The sequence below is a fragment of the Sinocyclocheilus grahami genome, unplaced genomic scaffold, assembly GCF_001515645.1.
Source record: "Sinocyclocheilus grahami isolate Dianchi unplaced genomic scaffold, SAMN03320097.WGS_v1.1 scaffold2605.1, whole genome shotgun sequence".
NCBI lineage: Eukaryota > Metazoa > Chordata > Actinopteri > Cypriniformes > Cyprinidae > Sinocyclocheilus > Sinocyclocheilus grahami.
This window is the reverse complement of record NW_015507784.1, coordinates 27,010-46,388: the sequence shown is the minus strand read 5'-3', so window position 1 is coordinate 46,388 and position 19,379 is coordinate 27,010. Positions and strand designations below refer to the sequence as shown.

The 19,379-nt window shown below is 34.5% G+C and overlaps 1 protein-coding gene across 1 annotated transcript in view; it reads left to right on the top strand.

Annotated features, from left to right (window-relative positions):
- Window positions 1-1,398: 1,398 nt before the first annotated feature.
- Window positions 1,399-19,379, top strand: part of LOC107575387 (protein NLRC5-like) — a gene marked incomplete at its 5' end in the record, with an annotated part of 19,044 nt that continues 1,063 nt past the window's right edge. Inside the window, 27 exons of the mRNA XM_016261771.1 lie at window positions 1,399-1,569; window positions 2,309-2,313; window positions 2,766-2,823; window positions 3,032-3,202; window positions 3,379-3,492; window positions 3,864-3,926; window positions 4,199-4,372; window positions 4,522-4,692; window positions 6,500-6,673; window positions 7,673-7,846; window positions 7,989-8,159; window positions 8,291-8,461; window positions 8,654-8,824; window positions 9,910-10,083; window positions 10,468-10,641; window positions 11,410-11,583; window positions 11,729-11,899; window positions 13,097-13,270; window positions 13,711-13,884; window positions 14,008-14,178; window positions 14,319-14,492; window positions 15,037-15,210; window positions 16,059-16,114; window positions 16,473-16,596; window positions 17,041-17,132; window positions 17,392-17,485; window positions 18,010-18,183. Coding sequence (XP_016117257.1) covers window positions 1,399-1,569; window positions 2,309-2,313; window positions 2,766-2,823; window positions 3,032-3,202; window positions 3,379-3,492; window positions 3,864-3,926; window positions 4,199-4,372; window positions 4,522-4,692; window positions 6,500-6,673; window positions 7,673-7,846; window positions 7,989-8,159; window positions 8,291-8,461; window positions 8,654-8,824; window positions 9,910-10,083; window positions 10,468-10,641; window positions 11,410-11,583; window positions 11,729-11,899; window positions 13,097-13,270; window positions 13,711-13,884; window positions 14,008-14,178; window positions 14,319-14,492; window positions 15,037-15,210; window positions 16,059-16,114; window positions 16,473-16,596; window positions 17,041-17,132; window positions 17,392-17,485; window positions 18,010-18,183 — 3,888 coding nt within the window. The remainder of the gene's footprint in view (window positions 1,570-2,308; window positions 2,314-2,765; window positions 2,824-3,031; window positions 3,203-3,378; window positions 3,493-3,863; window positions 3,927-4,198; window positions 4,373-4,521; window positions 4,693-6,499; window positions 6,674-7,672; window positions 7,847-7,988; window positions 8,160-8,290; window positions 8,462-8,653; window positions 8,825-9,909; window positions 10,084-10,467; window positions 10,642-11,409; window positions 11,584-11,728; window positions 11,900-13,096; window positions 13,271-13,710; window positions 13,885-14,007; window positions 14,179-14,318; window positions 14,493-15,036; window positions 15,211-16,058; window positions 16,115-16,472; window positions 16,597-17,040; window positions 17,133-17,391; window positions 17,486-18,009; window positions 18,184-19,379) is intronic.

Genomic DNA, 19,379 nt, shown 5'->3' with positions numbered 1-19,379 from the left:
AATAATAATTGAATAAAAACCTAATTTTGACAAAAAATTGACATTCTACCTATTTTTCGAATTTCCTGAAAACGTCCCAGCGCGACATCCGACGGGTTTTTCCAGATCGCATCACAAATTGAACAGGAACAGTGCGAGAACAGAGCCTTGTGGGACTTCCCATTTCATGGCTGTCCATTCAGACTTATGGTCACCACCTAGCAAGCAATTTTGCATTTAAAAGACGTCTATTAGCTGTCTAAACACAGCCCAGACATCTAGGCTAAAACAAGGCTAAATTTGGGCTGTCAATCTAGCGGTTGGGAATTGTAATTGCATTTTTATTTATAAAATGAAAGACAGCCGAAAATAAATAATATCTTATAATGTGTATGAATGTAACATTTAACAGATTGTGGGATGCATGACATCATATTATTAAATGCAAGTAAACGTTTGAATCATTTAAATGAGCATTCTGGCATAATAAATAATGCTATATTTAATAATGCTGTAAAATAATTAAATAAAATATAAAATAATGCTAATTTAAATGTTTCAATTGTTTACTTGCATTTGATACGAAGCTGCGTGGGTGAAAATTGCATGTAAACAATTTTAAGGCTATTTTGGCCATGCTTATCGCTGGTCTGGTTACTGGTATAGGGCTATAACCAAGCCGTTAAAATTAGACCACGGATTGCCTCGATTTCGCCAGGTGGGCTAAAAGCAGACTACACCCGTCCAATTTAGAGCTAAATCGTGGCTACATAGACCATGTCATGAAATGACACTTGTATATCTTTTTAGATATTATTGACACTGCAAACATGATGGGATATCAAGCATCTCATGCGCTGCCTGGCCAAAAACTACAGTGAATCAGGTTTGACTATAAGTGGGCTACAGATAGCCGCTCTGACTACGAGCTAAATCATCGCTATGCACAGGTTACGTATTGAACATGTCAAAGAAATGAAACCAAACACCTTGTAAACGATGTTGACTTTGCTTACTTGATGGAATATCATACATCTCACAAATTATTTTGCCAAAAAACAACATTAAACCAAATTCAAGGTTATTTGGGCTAGAAGTGGGTTACACATAGCCGGACTATATCGGGTCTATACTTAACAGAGATGTTGAAATGACGGCTATTGCACTTGCTGGCCAATGTTCACGTAGTAACCCCTCTCTTCTAATCTTGAGCTGAACTTTTTGAGGACTAAAGCCCTGCATAGTTACATTTTATAAGTTAAATATATAATATATCATACAGTATAATAAATTATAAATGTTTTATTCATTATAAATATATATAATGTATTATAACATTAAAAAAAACTGTTGATATAAGGCGTGCTAAATATTGCATGTGCTGAATAAGATAAATAAAAATGCTGTTTTTGTGTTCAGGCTGAATAATTGTGAGCTGACAGAGAAAAGCTGTTCAGTTCTAGCTACTGTTCTCTCCTCCAAAACCATCCTGAAAGAGATGAACCTGAACAACAGCCGTCTGCTGGACTCAGGAGTCAAAGAGATCTGTGAGGGACTGAGGAATCCTGTGTGTGAACTGAAGATACTCAAGTGAGTACATTTCACCATCAGCTACACTCTAAGACCACAGCAATCACTGGAAAAAATATAAAAAATGTTATATATAAAAAATGACCAATTAGTGCTAATATATATATTAGTGCTATAAAACGAGTAATGGCTATTAATCACATCCAAAATAAAAGTTTTTGTTTACAGAATATATGTGTGCGGTGTATATTTATTGTGTATATATAAAGACACACACATACAATATATATTTTGAAAATATGTACATGTATATGTATATATTTATATTCATTTAATTTATATTATATATAAATATATTTAATATACGAACATAACATTTTTCTTAAATATATATATATATATGCATGTGTGTATTTATATATACATAATAAATATACACAGTACACACACATATATTCTGTAAACAAAAACTTTTATTTTGGATGCAGTTAATCACGATTAATTGTTTGACAGCACTAATATATATGTATTTATTTTTATTCAACTTTGAATCGAAAGTTTACTAAGATGTTTGTGTACCTTTTTTGTCATTATCCATAAACATACAGTTACAGCCTTACAAAGGTAAACAATTTAACATCTGACATATTTGAGGTTGGAGGGGAAAATACATTAATGATCTAATTTCAGGGGTAATCTGCTGATTTCTCTGGTGCTGCTTCACTCTCAACACCTCTGCTTCCAACAAAAATGGTACAGTTATGTATCCATATTATTGATTTTTTTATATTATTTTCAGGCTCAGTAAGTGTGATCTAACAGTGAAAAGCTGTTCAGCTCTAAGCTCAGTTCTCAATTCAGACTCCAGCAGTCTGAAGGATCTTGACTTGAGCAATAATAATCTACAGGATTCAGGAGTGAAGCTGCTCTCTGATGGACTGAAAGAGAACTGTAAACTGGAGAAACTCAGGTGAGTTGATGTCTAAATTATTAAATGTCTCTTTTTGTTTGCTTCCAGTTGTAGCTTTGCAACTCATTTTTGAATTAATTCTAGAAACAAATTCTATTTGATTTATATTGTTCAGGACATTTATAGAATAACTGATTAGCCTGAGTGTTACATTTTCATTCCTGTTCTAGACTCTCTAACTGCAGTATCACTGAAGATGGTTATAAAGCTCTGGCTTCAGCTCTGAGATCAAACCCTTCACACCTGATAGAGCTGGATCTCACAGGAAATGATCCTGGACAATCAGGAGTGAAGGAGCTCAATGATTTACTACAGGATCCAAACTATCAGCTGAAGACACTGAGGTGAGATGTGATGAAACAATACAAAATGAATGATAGGCAGGATTATTTTTGATAGAAAAAATATTTCACCAGTTCAGTAATCTGTTATTGTTAATGGTGATTTGTATTATAAGTTTTAATAGGTTTTAAGCAGTAATTTCTAGATTTTTCATTATGCCAAGTTTAGTAGAGAACTGAATTGAATTCTGCTTCATCTTCTCTTCTGCAGGTTTTTGAGTCCTGCTGCAGATGAAGCCTGTCAGTATGTGACTGGAATTGTGGGTAAAAACCCGTTACTCCTTAGAGAGCTGAATCTGAGTGAACATGAACTAGGAGACACACGAGTGAATCAGATCTCTGCTCTACTGCAGGATAAACACTGTACACTCAACACACTGATGTGAGTATTGTACGTGGTTTAATATTTCTGTATGTAAAATACTGTATCTTTCAAACATAACATTATTTTGATGTTATATTTTCAGTTGTTTTGGACTAAAACTGACTGTTGTTTATTAAAGAAGGTTTTGAGATAAATTGAATACTGTTTCCTGTCTTTGTTTTCTTTCTCTGCAGGCTGAATAATAACAGTATTACAGCAGAAGGTTGTGTTGCTCTGACTTCAGCATTTAATTTAAATCCTTCAAACCTGATAGAGCTGGATCTGAGTGGAAATAAACTAGAAAGAGAGTGAACACAGAAAACACAGAGGCTTAAATACACAAAGGGAATTAGACTAACAAGAGACAAGTTCTCAAAACCACAAAGATACAGAATACATTACAAGATGTCTATATGGTTAAGTCAAATGATAATATAGATGGCTATCAAGACTAAAATAATAATTTTAAACTTTTCTTTAACTACTTACAACATGACATTTTATACAAAATATTTAGAAATGTATGTGAAGCATGTGATATTATTAAAGCAATCTTTTTTATATATAGACTTTCAGACTGCAGTATCAGTGAAGAAGGTTATAAAGCTCTGGCTTCAGCTCTGAGATCAAACCCTTCACACCTGATAGAGCTGGATCTCACAGGAAATGATCCTGGACAATCAGGAGTGAAGCAGCTCAATGTTTTACTACAGGGTGGATGCTGTAAATTAAAGACCATCAGGTGATAATTTTGAAATTACAAAATTTACTGAATTTCAATTTAAAGAAATGCAATACCATCACAGAACTGAATTTCACGAGTCTGGAACTCAAGTTTTCTTTTGCATTTTTACTAATTTATACTAATTTTACAAATTATATTTTCTCAGTAGAACTGGAGACAGTTATCATAAATATGAAGTTAATACTAAACTGGACCCATAAGGAGGATGAGAGCTGCAAATGACATTAAATTATAGCATGACTATCGAATCAAAGTTCTTCTACTTTTAGGTTCTTAAAAAGTCCTGCTGCACAGGAAGCGTGCGAGTATCTCACTAAAGTTCTGGGTAAAAGTCCATTATTACTGAAAGAACTGGATCTGAGTGAAGATAAATTAGGAGACCTGGATGGGGAGAAACTCTCTGCTCTTTTGATGGACTCTCACAGCAAACTGGAGAAAATGAAGTGAGTCAACATCATCTATACATTATAACATCTCTGTTTAGTCATTATAAAGGACTTCCAGTTACATGTGAAGCAAATATGAAGACCTGATGATCTGATGTGTGTTGAATATGTGCTGAATACTAAATAATGCTGTTTTTTGTGTTTAGGCTGAATAATTGTGAACAGACAGAGAAAAGCTGTTCAGTTCTAGCTACTGTTCTCTCCTCCAAAACCATCCTGAAAGAGATGAACCTGAACAACAGCCGTCTGCTGGACTCAGGAGTCAAAGAGATCTGTAAGGGTTTGAGGAAGCCTGTGTGTGAGCTGAAGATACTCAAGTGAGTACAATTTCACCATAAACTGCTGTTCATTTAAGCTGACACGAACATTTACATTATGTCAGTGTGATTTTTTTCTTTTTTTATGGAGAGGGGTTCTTTTTTCCATTGAATTGTAAAGAAAGCTGGCCAACCAATAAGATTCTCACTTTGTTAACATGCCCTCAGCCAACACATTAAACTATAAATTGGTGGCTCACAAACAGACTATTTGGTTTAGTGACATTGAATAGCTGAAGGAGAATCAGGAACAGGCATTGAAGATTGATATTGAGCATCTTTAGTGGTAATAAATTCCATTCAATAAAAATATGGATAGGATTGGTTAAATAGGATGAACTGTTTGAAAACATGTAAGTACTGTTTATCTTTATTTCTTCCTCTGTCATGTTTCTTCATCTGTTTTGAATGCTGCTTCCAAAAGACTAAAAAATATAGTTTTTACTCTTGATAATTAAGTTCCACAATTTTTTTTAAAGCTAGGACTCTAGCTTAAAGTCCAAAATTTGACTAAATATGAATTTTTAGCTTCTTGTGAAAATGACTTCTGTCTAGGTAATCTGTGTCTCAGGTGCAGCACATTTCTTTGATGAAGTACTGAGAACTGTGTCATATAATGTGCTTTCAGTGCAGAGATAAGGTGCAGTTTTAGCCTTAAGGCTTGTTCACACCGGGACGAATATTGTGCGCGATTATCGCCGACGTTTAACGCCTCGTGACTAAACAAAGGGCGCCAATGTGAGTGTGCACACCGACGCACAAAACACGAGGCGTAAAAGCATAATTTAAAAAAAAAAACGCCTCAGGCTTGTTTTTTTGGGTTTGCCGCGCCGCGTTAAAAACTGGCCGACCGATGAGATTGGCGCTTTTGTTCACGTGCCTGGAGCTGCTGAAGTTACAGTAAAACACGACTTGGTGGCACTCAAGCACAAAACGGTCTTGCCGAGCACACATTAATGATACCTAACGACGAAGAGGAAGAAAGTAGACCGAGAAGATGCATAGAGGCCAGATGAATGTAGAGCTGCTGGTCTCATTGGTGTCTGAACACAAAGGGCTTTATGACAAACACGACAGCGACTACAAAAATCTGGATAAGAGGGAGTTGTTATGGAGAGGAATTGCAGATCAAATAGGATTCGATGTGTACCGGAGTATTTCTGTTTTTCATTAAGCGCCATCTAATGTCAGGGAGTGAATTTGCACGTTCACTCGGCTCATCGCCAGAGAAAATCGCTTGGATATGAACACAAAAGACGCGTCGAAAAACGTCGGCAATAAGCCCACGCGATAATCATCCTGGTGTGAACGAGGCTTTATGCTATGTTTTAAGTTGTTTCCATTAGAAACAGAATGAAAGACTACATTTATGCAGAGCTTAGAGGCATATAATTGTATTTGTATTGATACATTGCAGTAATTAAGAAAGTGAAAGCTTAGGGCTTTAGTTTTTTAAGTTATTTTAACTTTGGGTTTGGCTTTACCCACACCACACACACGCACACACACACACACACACACACACTTTCACCTGCTTTCATCTTGGAGTGAACAGGCCTTTATAATAACCTATATGAATTAATAACCAAAATTTAAGATTAAATTTAGAACAAACTCAAACCACCCATATTCAACAATAACAGATCCCTGGTCATCATTATATAATAAATTAATCTTAGCAGAATAAAACTGTGGCATATCTGATAAGGTAAACTGTAGTGTGATTTAGTCATATTTATTGATATTACAGTGATGAATTCATCTCAGCTGCAATGTTAATTTAAATTTGTGTTTTTATTTTTTCTAGACTTTCAGACTGCAGTATCACTGAAGAAGGTTATAAAGCTCTGGCTTCAGCTCTGAGATCAAACCCTTCACACCTGATAGAGCTGGATCTCAGAGGAAATGATCCTGGACCATCAGGAGTGAAGCAGCTCAGTGATTTACTACAGGATCCAGACTATCAACTGAAGACACTGAGGTGAGTGTTCTTAAAATAATAACATTCAACAGTCCTAAAAATATTTTAGGTTAAAAAAAATTAATTGTCAAAAAGATATTTATATAAGCTTTGAAATGACTCCCTGAAATGAGTCCCTTGCACAACATAAATCACTGTATGGTAGGCAGTGTTGGGAAGGTTACTTTGGAAATGTAATAGGTTACAGATTACAAGTTACCCTACTTAAAATGTAATAAGTAGTGTAACTTTTCAATTACTTTATTAAAGTAATGTAACTGTGTTCACTGCTGTGTGTGTGCACTTGGATGGGTTAAATGCAGAGCACAAATTTTGAGTATGGGACACCATACTTAGCCATATGTCAATTCAATTCACTTTCACTAAATTTGTTTATGTCTGGCTGCACAAATCATTTTACTCCAGGCAGCTTTCTGAATGAGCGACAATTCAAGGCAGGTTTTGTTAAGTTAAAACTCAAGGATGGATCAGTACCCATTGTTCATGATCCAGCTGTAGATTTCAGACTTACTTTAAAATCATTCTGAGGTTAAATACATATTAAAATCATAACAAGAAATAGTTTGATAGCTATGATACTGTTTTTGAAATCAAATCTTTGCATATATATGACAGGAAACACTGGAATCTAACAATGCCTTAGAAAAAACAGTTAATCTTAAAAAAATAAAGCATATACATAAACCCTATCAGATAAGCATGTTATAAACTTCTGAAACATTGGTGTTTCATATTTTAAAGCAGTCACTGCAACTTATGAAAGAACTCAATTAAATCTGTATGTGGGAGTGTGTGTGGAAAAAAATCAGATGTAACCCTCTTTGTAATCCTTAACATTTTCATAAGTAACTGTAATTTAATTACACATTTTTTCTTAGCAACTGTAACTGATTACAATTACTTTTATTTTGTAATTAAATTACGTAATTCCGTTACATGTAACTAGTTACTCCCCAACACTGATGGTAGGTAATATCAATGTACTTCTATTATGTCCAGGTTGTTGCAAAGTCCTGCTGCAGATGAAGCCTGTCAGTTTGTGACTGGAATTGTGGGTAAAAACCCGTTACTCCTGAGAGAGCTGAATCTGAGTGAACAGAAGCTAGGAGACACACGAGTGAATCAGATCTCTGCTCTACTGCAGGATAAACACTGTCAACTCAACACACTGACGTGAGTATTGTGTTCAGTTATTATTGTAGATAAGTACGTTAAAAGTATCAGGTCATTAAAAACATAATTTTCAGTCATCACTAAATGATGGAATCAAGAACTTTGTTTTGGTAAATTCATTTTCTCCTGTTTAACATTTTAGTCTGCGTAAGTGTGGTCTAACAGAGGAAAGCTGTTCAGCTCTCGCTACAGTCCTGAGATCAAACTCCAGTCTGAAAGAGCTTGACATGAGCGACAATAATCTGCAGGATTCAGGAGTGAAGAAACTCCAGAACGCATTAGAAGATACAAACTGCACACTGAAGAAACTCAGGTGAGTTCAATCAACCATTTTTGATTGTTGTTCTTCACTAATCAGGAAGAAAAAGTGATATTATTGATATTTTGCAGTGATATTAACTGTATAATAAATTTCAATCTGATTTTCAAATCCCTTTTCTGTAGACTTTCAGACTGCAGTATCACTGAAGAAGGTTATAAAGCTCTGGCTTCAGCTCTGAGATCAAACCCTTCACACCTGATAGAGCTGGATCTCACAGGAAATGATCCTGGACCATCAGGAGTGAAGGAGCTCAGTGATTTACTACAGGGTAAAAACTGTAAACTAAAACTGAGGTGAGTCATGATTAAATGATACAAAATAATGATACAAATGATACAAAATTCACCTTATATGGAGGTGAATTATTCATATACATTTTATTTCACTAACTTTGTTCCAACAACTAATTGTGCTGTTTTAAAAGCTGACTATTGATTACACCAAGTTCTGTTGAATTGAATCCTGCTTCATCTTCTCTTCTCCAGGTTTTTGAGTTCTGCTGCAGAGAAAGCCTGTCAGTATGTGCCTGGAATTATGGGTAGTAATCCCTTATTTATGAGAGAGCTGAATCTGAGTGGGCATAAACTTGACATAAAATTTGTGAATTATCTCGCTGCTGTACTGGAGGACAAACACTGTCAATTCAACAAACTTCAGTGAGTAAATGTATACTTTGTTTTGGAAGTATTGGGCCCTCTTTATATTAAGTGTTATCAGCCACTATGTACTAACATTTAAATTGATAAAGTTCTCTTGGCCACCTCTTTGGCCACCTGCTCACAACTGCTGTTTCTGACTTATTTAGACATAGAACTGTCTCTTTACAGCCACATCACAGATGTTTTAGGCATGCACTGAACTTTGCCTCAGCGCCAGGCACAAGTCAAATGACTGCCAGAAAGGTATAGGTGCAGAGGGAGCTTTAGTAAAAGAACAGTAGATATACGAGATTGTGGAGCAGATAATACAGCATGATTAAAAATGGAGACAATTTAAGCAGCATCAAAATTTAGCAAATGCATGAATGTATTTTTTATATATGCGTTAAAGGGGTTGTTCACACAAAAATGAAAATTCTGTCATCATTTACTCACCCTCGTGTCATTCCAAACTCGTAAGACTTTCGTTCTTCTTCGGAACACAAATTAAGATATTTTTTAAATGAAATCTGAATTCAAAAAATATGCAAGATTGCATATTTTTATATTTTTGATTCGACAGTGTTGTTGGACTATTTTTCCTATGCACCTATCGTTTCTTCAGGTGTGCTGAGTTTGTGTTGATTAATGAAATCTGAGCAATTTCTGTCCCTCCATTGACAGTCTGGACAACTACCATTTTGATCCTTAAAAAAAGTTCATAAAACTAATCTATATGAATTGATTGGTTTAGTCCAAATTTTCTGAAGAGACTTGATTGCTTCATATGATGAACAGATGTCATTTATTTTACTTTGAGCACAATAAGTACATTGTACCTAACAATTAATCTTTTTATTATTTGTACTGTATGCACATAGTAGTCAAAGACACCTAATATAAAGTGAAGCCGAAGTATCTTTAATATATAGCATTTTCTTTTATGTTTTACATTCAATAACTGGTTAAGGTGAAAATTTTGCATTTATTAACTTCAAATAACAACAATACAAGCAAAAGCATTGAAGAATGTCATTGCTGTTCATTAAAGAAGGTTTTGAGATAAACTGAAGAATATTTCCTCTCTTTTTCTTTCTCTGCAGGCTGAATAATAACAGTATTACAGCAGAAGGTTGTGCTGCTCTGACTTCAGCATTTAATTCGAACCCTTCAAACCTGATCGAGCTGGATCTGAGTGGAAATAAACTAGGAGACTCAGGAATAGAGAAGATCTGTCATCTGTTGGAAAACAAACAATGCAGATTAGAGAAACTGAAGTGTGTATCTTCATTTATTTATATTTCTACATGATAACATGCATTTATAAATGTCCATTTGTCATGACAAATGATTAAGGCTATGGAGGCTGTAATTATTTTTGTACATTGCCATCTTTATTCTATGAAATATTACAAAATCTAATTAAGTAGATGCTATCGTTAAGGCATTTGTTGCTTATCTGTGGGGTGAGCTTTTTAAAAGTTAAAATGCAATTATTAACACATTTTCACACTTTCCATGGCAATGCTTTTTATAATTACTTTTAAAAATATAATTATTAGTAAAAAATGTCTTATGATTTAAATAATGATGTCACTTTATATGCATTTTGCTTATTTAGTGTAGATCATGAAGTACTTAACCAATTCTTTCATATACAGACTTTCAGACTGCAGTATCAGTGAAGAAGGTTATAAAGCTCTGGCTTCAGCTCTGAGATCAAACCCTTCACACCTGATAGAGCTGGATCTCACAGGAAATGATCCTGGACAATCAGGAGTAAAGCAGCTCAGTGATTTAATACAGGATCCAAACTGTTCATTAAAGACCATCGGGTAATAAAAGCTTTCAGATATTTAAAAATAAACATTGATGTTTCTTTTTTTTTTTGTAACAGTTTTTCTCAGAGTTTTGTAATACAATGTAAAAAATAACTGATTGTGCTTATTTCTTTTATTTTAATAATACAAATGTTCTCAGTGAAACTGGAGACAATTATCATAACTGTAACTTCAACCACATATTACACACATTTTACATTAATACTACACTGGAGTAGAGGTGCACAGTATTTAGGTGGCTGAGATATTATTGGCTGATCACTGGGAAAATTCAGTTATTATTATAGCACTGATAATGGATTTTCATCGAATATTTTCACAGATAAGCAGTTGTGGTATATTTGTGTTCATCTGATGATGATTCGGTGTATTTGTCAGCTGGTGTCACGTGTGTTTAGACAAATTATATCACATTATCATTTTCTGTCAGTATTATTTTTGGCCATGTTTTATTTTGATCATCTGCTGTAATTAAAGATATGCTGTTTTATGTGTTCTGTTTATGTGTAAGGAAGTAATAAGTGAAAACACATTTCTGTACTTTCTGTTTCTGGTGTTTGCTTATACATGAAAATGGCATATGTTTTTATTCTGTGTGTTGTTTTATCTTTATTGCATGCTGTAAATTTAATTTTAGTTTAATTCATTGAGACAAATGTTTGTAGTTAATTATTCTACTCTGTTTAGAGATTCATTCAGAATGGGAGCTCTTAAAGGCATAAAATTGGAATATTATCTAATCTGTAATTCTGCTTCCTGTAGGTTTCTGAAAAGTCCTGCTGCACAGGAAGCGTGTGATTATCTCACTAAAGTTCTGGGTAAAAGTCCATTACTGCTGAAAGAACTGGATCTGAGTGAAGATAAATTAGGAGATCTGGGCGGGGAGAAACTCTCAGCTCTTTTGATGGACTCTCATAGTAAACTGGAGAAAATGAAGTGAGTCAACATGATTTATACATTATAACTTCTGTTTATTCATTATTAGACTGTCAGTCACATGTGTGAGCAGATATGAAGAATTGTTGATTTGTTGTGTGTCGAATATGTGCTGAATTATAAATAATGCTGTTTTTGTGTTCAGGCTGAATAATTGTAAGCTGACAGAGAAAAGCTGTTCAGTTCTAGCTACTGTTCTCTCCTCCAAAACCATCCTGAAAGAGATGAACCTGAACAACAGCCGTCTGCTGGACTCAGGAGTCAAAGAGATCTGTGAGGGACTGAAGAATCCTGTGTGTGAGCTGAAGATACTCAAGTGAGTACAATTCACCATCATTCAACACATATATATATACAGTATATATATATATATATGTGTATGTATGTATGTATATCTAGATTTTAATCGGTTCACCTCCAATAGTGGAAATAATTGAATAATACTGTGTTGTTTTTGTTGTAGACAGTGATTTTCATTTACTAACTGTGCATAGAGAACACATTTGTGCATTTTTACACAAGTCATGTCATTATTAACCTCACAACAGTGTTATCTCTTATCACAGTAATAAAATAAACAAATAAATAAAATAGCTATAACATTTGTTCACAATTATATTTTTCCTATAAAAGGATGACATTTTGAAACAAAGCACATAATGTAAAAATCAGTCTCTTACTTTCTTAAGTATATTTCTAATACTGTACATAACCCAAGTAGGGTTGAAAATTAACGGGGACTTGGGGCAAAAAATGACACTAAAATAAGCAAACATTCACCCCAAATTCAAGATTTAATTTAGATCTGCTGATGTTACATCAGATTTTCTTTTTAGGCATGTTCCATAAAAAGCGTGTAGCATTGTAACCAATCACACGTTTGTGTTGAGCATATACATGTGCCAGATCCAAAGGTGTTTAGATTAGTGAAAATGTTGGACTTTTGTTCAGTTTATGGCATGCACTCACTCATCATTTTGCAGTCTAGACTTGATTTTAATGGGAGTTTTTGTAAGAGGACAGAACTCATGCTAGTCATTGATGGCTTCAGTGATGGAGATGTTCTTTGCTTACTTTCTGTATAAAATGTATTCCCAGTTTGAAAAAAAAAATGTTCATGCTACTAAAAGAACCAATTGATTTTTTAATGCGTATAAAGCAATGAACTAATTAATAAATGGTTCTTAGCCTGAATAAGACGTGCCATTTCATTTCATTTTTTTTTTTATCCTATTGTCTCCTTGGTCATTATCTTCAGGGGTTTTGGTTATTTTGCTGTTGTAGACTGTTAGGAAAGTAATCTGATGAAGTGATATGAAACTGTAATGCAGTCAAGACCTGCCTGGAACTACTTTAACTGTGCAGTTATTCAAAATAATCAACACATCTGTAGCCAATCAGAACCATGCATTCATTTTTCTAATCAACTCTTACATTAATTGTGATTGTGCACTGAATGAATGGATGAATTTGAACCACAATGTTACTTTTAAATCATGTTTTTTTTTTCTAGACTCTCAGACTGCAGTATCAGTGAAGAAGGTTATAAAGCTCTGGCTTCAGCTCTGAGATCAAACCCTTCACACCTGATAGAGCTGGATCTCACAGGAAATGATCCTGGACAATCAGGAGTGGAGCAGCTCAGTGATTTACTACAGGATCAAACCTATTCACTGAAAACACTGAGGTGAGTGTCCTTCAGTGCAATAAATGTAAGCTTTTAGCTGAAAAGCAATTAAACCATCAAACCATCTTTTATCTCTGTGTCCATCTTTTACATGTACCTACATCTACATTAATTTACCACATCTTACCTTTGAATTCAGTTCTTTTTTAATAAATAAGAACTATGATTTGTGAAAAGATTGAAATAATTTAATACATTTATTATTTCTGTTTGCAATGATTTTAGTTTAATGGTTATTTTGGATTATACTTGTCAAATTTAATTACGAGCTTTTATATAAAAAGAGGCCGATTTCCTTTTGTCTTTTATGTTGTATTTGTGGTGTGAAAAGCCTACCAAGTGTATCAAGATGATCTTCATTGTCTCCTGATCTTCATCTCGTTGTAGAAGGCAGCTCTGTAATGTACAGTTGTGAAGTGTCAGTGTACTTCTCTCTCCAGGTTGTTACAAAGTCCTGCTGCAGATGAAGCCTGTCAGTATCTGATTAAACATCTGGGTAAAAACCCGTTACTCCTGAGAGAGCTGAATCTGAGTGAACATGAACTAGGAGACACACGAGTGAATCAGATCTCTGCTCTACTGCAGGATAAACACTGTGAACTCAACACACTGATGTGAGTATTGTGTTCATTTATTGCTTCACATTTAAAGTATCTTATTGAGATGAGATAAACTGCACAGTGACCAAAAGACAATAATACAGTACTTTGTAAATTCTCTCCTGTTCAACATTTTAGTCTGCGTAAGTGTGGTCTAACAGAGGAAAGCTGTTCAGCTCTCGCTACAGTCCTGAGATCAAACTCCAGTCTGAAAGAACTTGACATGAGCAACAATAATCTGCAGGATTCAGGAGTGAAGAAACTCCAGAACGCATTAGAAGATACAAACTGCACACTGAAGAAACTCAGGTGAGTTCAATTATCATTGATTGCATGTAAAAAAAAAAAATTCATCATAAAATGTATATTTTAACAGTAAGAAATATGTTTTTAATTCTATAAATCACATAATACTTTTTGATTATTATAAAAAAAAAAATTCCAAATAGACTTTCAGACTGCAGTATCACTGAAGAAGGTTATAAAGCTCTGACTTCAGCTCTGAGTTCAAACCCTTCACACCTGATAGAGCTGGATCTCACAGGAAATGATCCTGGACCATCAGGAGTGAAGCAGCTCAGTGATTTACTACAGGATCCAGACTATCAACTGAAGACACTGAGGTGAGATGTGATGGGATGATACAAATTAAATGACATGCAGGCTAAATATTCATACATAATATTATTTCAGTAATACAATAAGCTTGATTTGGTGCATCTGAGGTACTGTGTTGTTGGTGACAAAGTGTTGTGGTATAAGCTACAGTGCTGTTTAAATAGACATTATGAGCCACTAAATGTGCTGATACTCAGTAGTTTATTCACTTTTTCTGAATACACTGTAGTTTAATTTCCATCAAGCCCAGATTCTCAACACTGTATCTCTGCAGCAGATCTATGAGTCTCCAGTTCTTCACAAACATGTGGTGTCTTGAAAGATCTTTTGCTCTTCTGCTCCTCATGACATTTGCAGTGTTTCTGGTTTTTGACATCACTGTTTTTTGACATTTGGATGTCAAATAATAATACTTTTTTATGTTCGAAGTAAAACAGTAACTAGAGCTTGGAATTAGGAACAATAATGAATTCTGTTTTATCAACATGTTTTGTAAGGCAGTGTACATTTATTTCAGAATGAAAATGAATCCTGCTTTACCTTTTCCAGGTTTTTGAGAAGTCCTGCTGCAGAAGAAGCCTGTCAGTATGTGACTGGAATTGTGGGAAAAAACCCGTTACTCCTGAGAGAACTGAATCTGAGTGAAAGTGAACTAGGAGACACACGAGTGAATCAGATCTCTGCTCTACTGCAGGATAAACACTGTACACTTAAAACACTGATGTGAGTATCTTACATTATTTAACATGTATTTGATAATACTATTTTCTTATTTGTTTGAGCCAGAGGCATCACAATGTGAAGTATTAAAATTAAACAGGCCATTAAAAACAAATAATTGTCAAAAAATAACAATTAGCTTTAAACAGTAGGCCAAGTCACTTTGATCATGGGTCATTATTAATTATTTCAGTTACTGTAGAGAGAGAGAGTAATGGTTTTCTTAAAGAACTTACAAACTCTTCAAAACAAAAATGCTAAATTGTACTGCCCGTTTCAGAACACAGCAAATGAATGATGTACCAAACAGATCGGCCACCAATCTTTATCGGCTGACGTTCAACCTAATCCTTCAGTCCTGCTTAAATTCAAGGACAGTTTTTATTTTTTTATTATTGCAGCAAGCACACAATACAGCACTACTTTAATTAATAAAAATTTGATCAGATTAATCTTTAATGTTCGTTGTTTATGTCAGTTCACAGTGCGTAATGTTAAGAGATACAACTTTTTATTTAAAAAATGCTGTAGAAGTATTGTTCTTCATTAATTCATGTTAACTAATGTAGTTAACTAAGGAAACCTTACTGTATGTAGCTGGGAACAGCAGACCTAAACATATTTGCCAGTTGAGTGAAAGGAGACATTGACAGAAGAACCAGTCTTAAAATTGACGTGAAGCAAATGCACCTGGAAAAGAAGTAATGCTTTATACCGTAAAGGCTGTTCGGGAGAATTTCACGTGTGACTTTCAGATGACAAATTACAGTCAGGCAAAAAATCCAAATCCTCCAAAACCTTAGATGATCTTCATAGATGTGATTCATTGTCTTTTCTCTTTCTGTCTTCAGTCTGTGTGGATGCAGTATTACAGAGAAACAGTGTCTCATCCTGACTTCAGCTCTGTGTTCAAACTTTTCACACCTGAGAGAGCTGGACCTGAGTGGAAATAAACTAGAAAACAAAGGAGTGAAGCATGTATCTGAAACACTGAAGGATGTACGCTGTAAACTGGAGAGATTGAGGTCAGTAACATTCACATACAAGAATCAAAATGATTCAAATCACTTCAACAGTTTTTAAACAAAGACACTTTATAGTCTGTATATTGTAAAGAGCCTGAGTATTTTGTGATCTGGTGAAGTCAAGATGATCTCTCTTTCTATGTCTTTACATAATGTTTTATTTTCTGCATTTCTCTTTTTCCTAATATAGGTTAAGAGGCTGTGATATGACAGATGAAGGTTGTTCTGCTCTGACTTCAGCTCTGAGATCAAACCCATCACACCTGAGAGAACTGGACCTCAGTGTGAATAAACTAGGAGACTCTGGAGTGAAAAACCTCAGTGATCTACTGAAGAACCCACAATTCAAGCTGGAAATACTAGCGTTAGTAACATTATACTGTACAGCAGTTACAGAGAGATTAAAAATCACTGATTAGTTAAACAGGCCCAGTTTACAGTATTTAAACTGTAGCACTGCATCTGTACTGCAACTGTATTTCTCTGTTGGTCACACTTAATAATAGGCATCTCTAACTAGGAAATAATTGGGTTTAATGTAAAGTATTTGATAAACTGTACTGGTTGTGTACGTGTTCTGCAGAAATATTATGAGATTCACATTTGCTGCAACAATGAACAAGAGACCAAAAAAAATTATGTCTCTAGTTTAAAAAAAAAAAATGAATGAGAAGAAAACAACAGCTTCTGGCATTTGGAACTTAAAAACTGTTAAACTATGACAACTAAAGACTATATGTCTTCTGTTGCTCTTTTATAAAGACGTCATCAAGGATCTGAACCTTTGTCTTTCTCTTTCCATCTTCAGTTTGTGTGGATGCAGTATTACAGAGAAACAGTGTCTCATCCTGACCTCAGCTCTGAAATCAAACCCATCACACCTGAGAGAACTGGACCTCAGTAGGAATGTACTTCGCCACTCAAGAGTGAATAAATTGTATGATATACTGAAGGATCCATGCTGTAAACTGGAGCGATTGAGGTGAGGAACATTCACGTACAACAAATAAATTAGTGTTTTGGTATATTAATGAAACAGAATGAAAAACAAAATATTTGTTTCATTTCTCTGAATGCAGGTTAAGGTCTTGTGATATAAAAGCTGACGATTGTTCAGCTCTGACTTCAGCTCTGAAATCAAACCCATCACACCTGAGAGAGCTGGACCTGAGTGGAAATAAACTAGGAGACTCTGGAGTTGAAAACCTTGGTGTTCTGTTGGGCAGTTCACAATGCAAGCTGGAAAAACTACAGTTAGTATCATTACGCCGTACAGCATTTACAGTGTGATTTAAATGTACTATTTATTAAGACAACAGGGCACAAGTTACAAAATGTATAGCACTGAATATTCTGGTGTTTCCCCTTGAAGAAAGATTCTAAAGTACTGTCAGCTAATGGACTGATGGTTTATTATTTCTGTGAGCAGAAAGATTTATGTGCTGAAATCTGACAAAACTTTGCTGCAAAATGAGACCGAATTAAGTGGACAAAAACATGCACAATAGATTTTTTTTTCTTTTCAGAAGTTTGTAAAATTTATCATTTTCTATCCTATATAAAAAAGCATTTGTTTTGACTGAGTGATGACTGTCTAAACTTGGGTTGAATCTAGTATCCTCAAATCCTGTTTAGGAATTGGTTTATGGTTCTATAATATATTTTTCATGCTTCTGCTGGTGTATTAGTGTGATATATGACATTTAGTTATGATATTTAACTCACACATGAACTTAGAAAGAGAAAAGACAATGACTCAGATCCATGATGTCTTCAGTCTGTGTGGATGCAGTATTACAGAGAAACAGTGTCTCATCCTGACTTCAGCTCTGTGTTCAAACCTTTCACACCTGAGAGCGCTGGACCTCAGTGAGAATCAAATAGAAAACACAGGAGTGAAACACTTATGTGACGTACTGAAGGATTCACACTGTAAACTGGAGACATTAAGGTGAGGAACATGCTTAAAAAGGTTTAACTATAACACTTTTACTCAATATCTCACAAAGAGTCTGAGTTCACATTATATTTGTATATAAATAATAAATATAGTATTTGTGTATTTGTATATAGTATATAAATAATTCCTGTTGTGTTTTGTGAACTGATGAAGGCAGGGTCTGTTATAAACACCTGACAGGTACCAAACACATGGCAGGTGATCATTTCATTACCGATTAGCTTTAAATGTGCAGTGTGGCACAAAGAACCTCAGTAACAGTAACATCACTAACAGTCATGAAGAAATGTGTAACTACAAGATACTTTTTAAAAGATGGCCACAGAGTGAACAACAGCAGGGTAACATTATCAGCCAAGCTGCCCGAAGTACATGTGCCTCAAACCAGACAGAGTGTAAGCAACGGAGCGCAAAAAATGAAATTAGTTTAATGCAAGAAATGTTGTTTGTGATAAGAGTAACTGTAATGATATTATAACATTAACAGAAAATAACATTGATAAGTTGCAGAAGAGTGAATGTGTTCCTGCAGAATCTTCTTTCTCTGACACTTCGATTGTGCTTTTATTTTTCTGTATTATGTAGAATTTGTTGATTTTTAAACTGCCGTTTCCTTCATTTATATTTTAAAACATCAGGCAGCTTCTGTTGGTCAATACTGTGAATTTCTCTGTCAGATCTGAACTCAATACAAAAGTCATCATGTGGGGAAATAAATTGTACATTTTAAAAGTAAATGCATCAGTCTGGTGCTCTTTCAGGGAGAATGAAGAAGCTGGATCTGTTAAGAGTTTTGTGAGTTTTTTTTTGGCCATATAAATAACAACTGCACCAAATTGCAAATTTTTGCTCCGTTTGGAATCAAATTGAGCTGTTTTTCCTCAAGTATGAGCCCCATATTCTCACTATATATTACAGTATATGAGCCATAAAATCCTGATTTATCAAATATGATCAAACATAAAACACGTGAAAACATTTTTCTTTAATATTTTGTCTAAAAGTTTTAAAGTCATTAAAAAAAACAGATTTTTCTGATTATTTCATTATTTCAGTCAAGGTTAATAAATGTATTATTTTTTTAATATAACAAAAAGAAGTTTGCACATAATAATGCTTTTGAAAATACAATAAAATAGTACACAAAAATGGGGCGGGGGAATTCCCATTTAATTTATATATATATA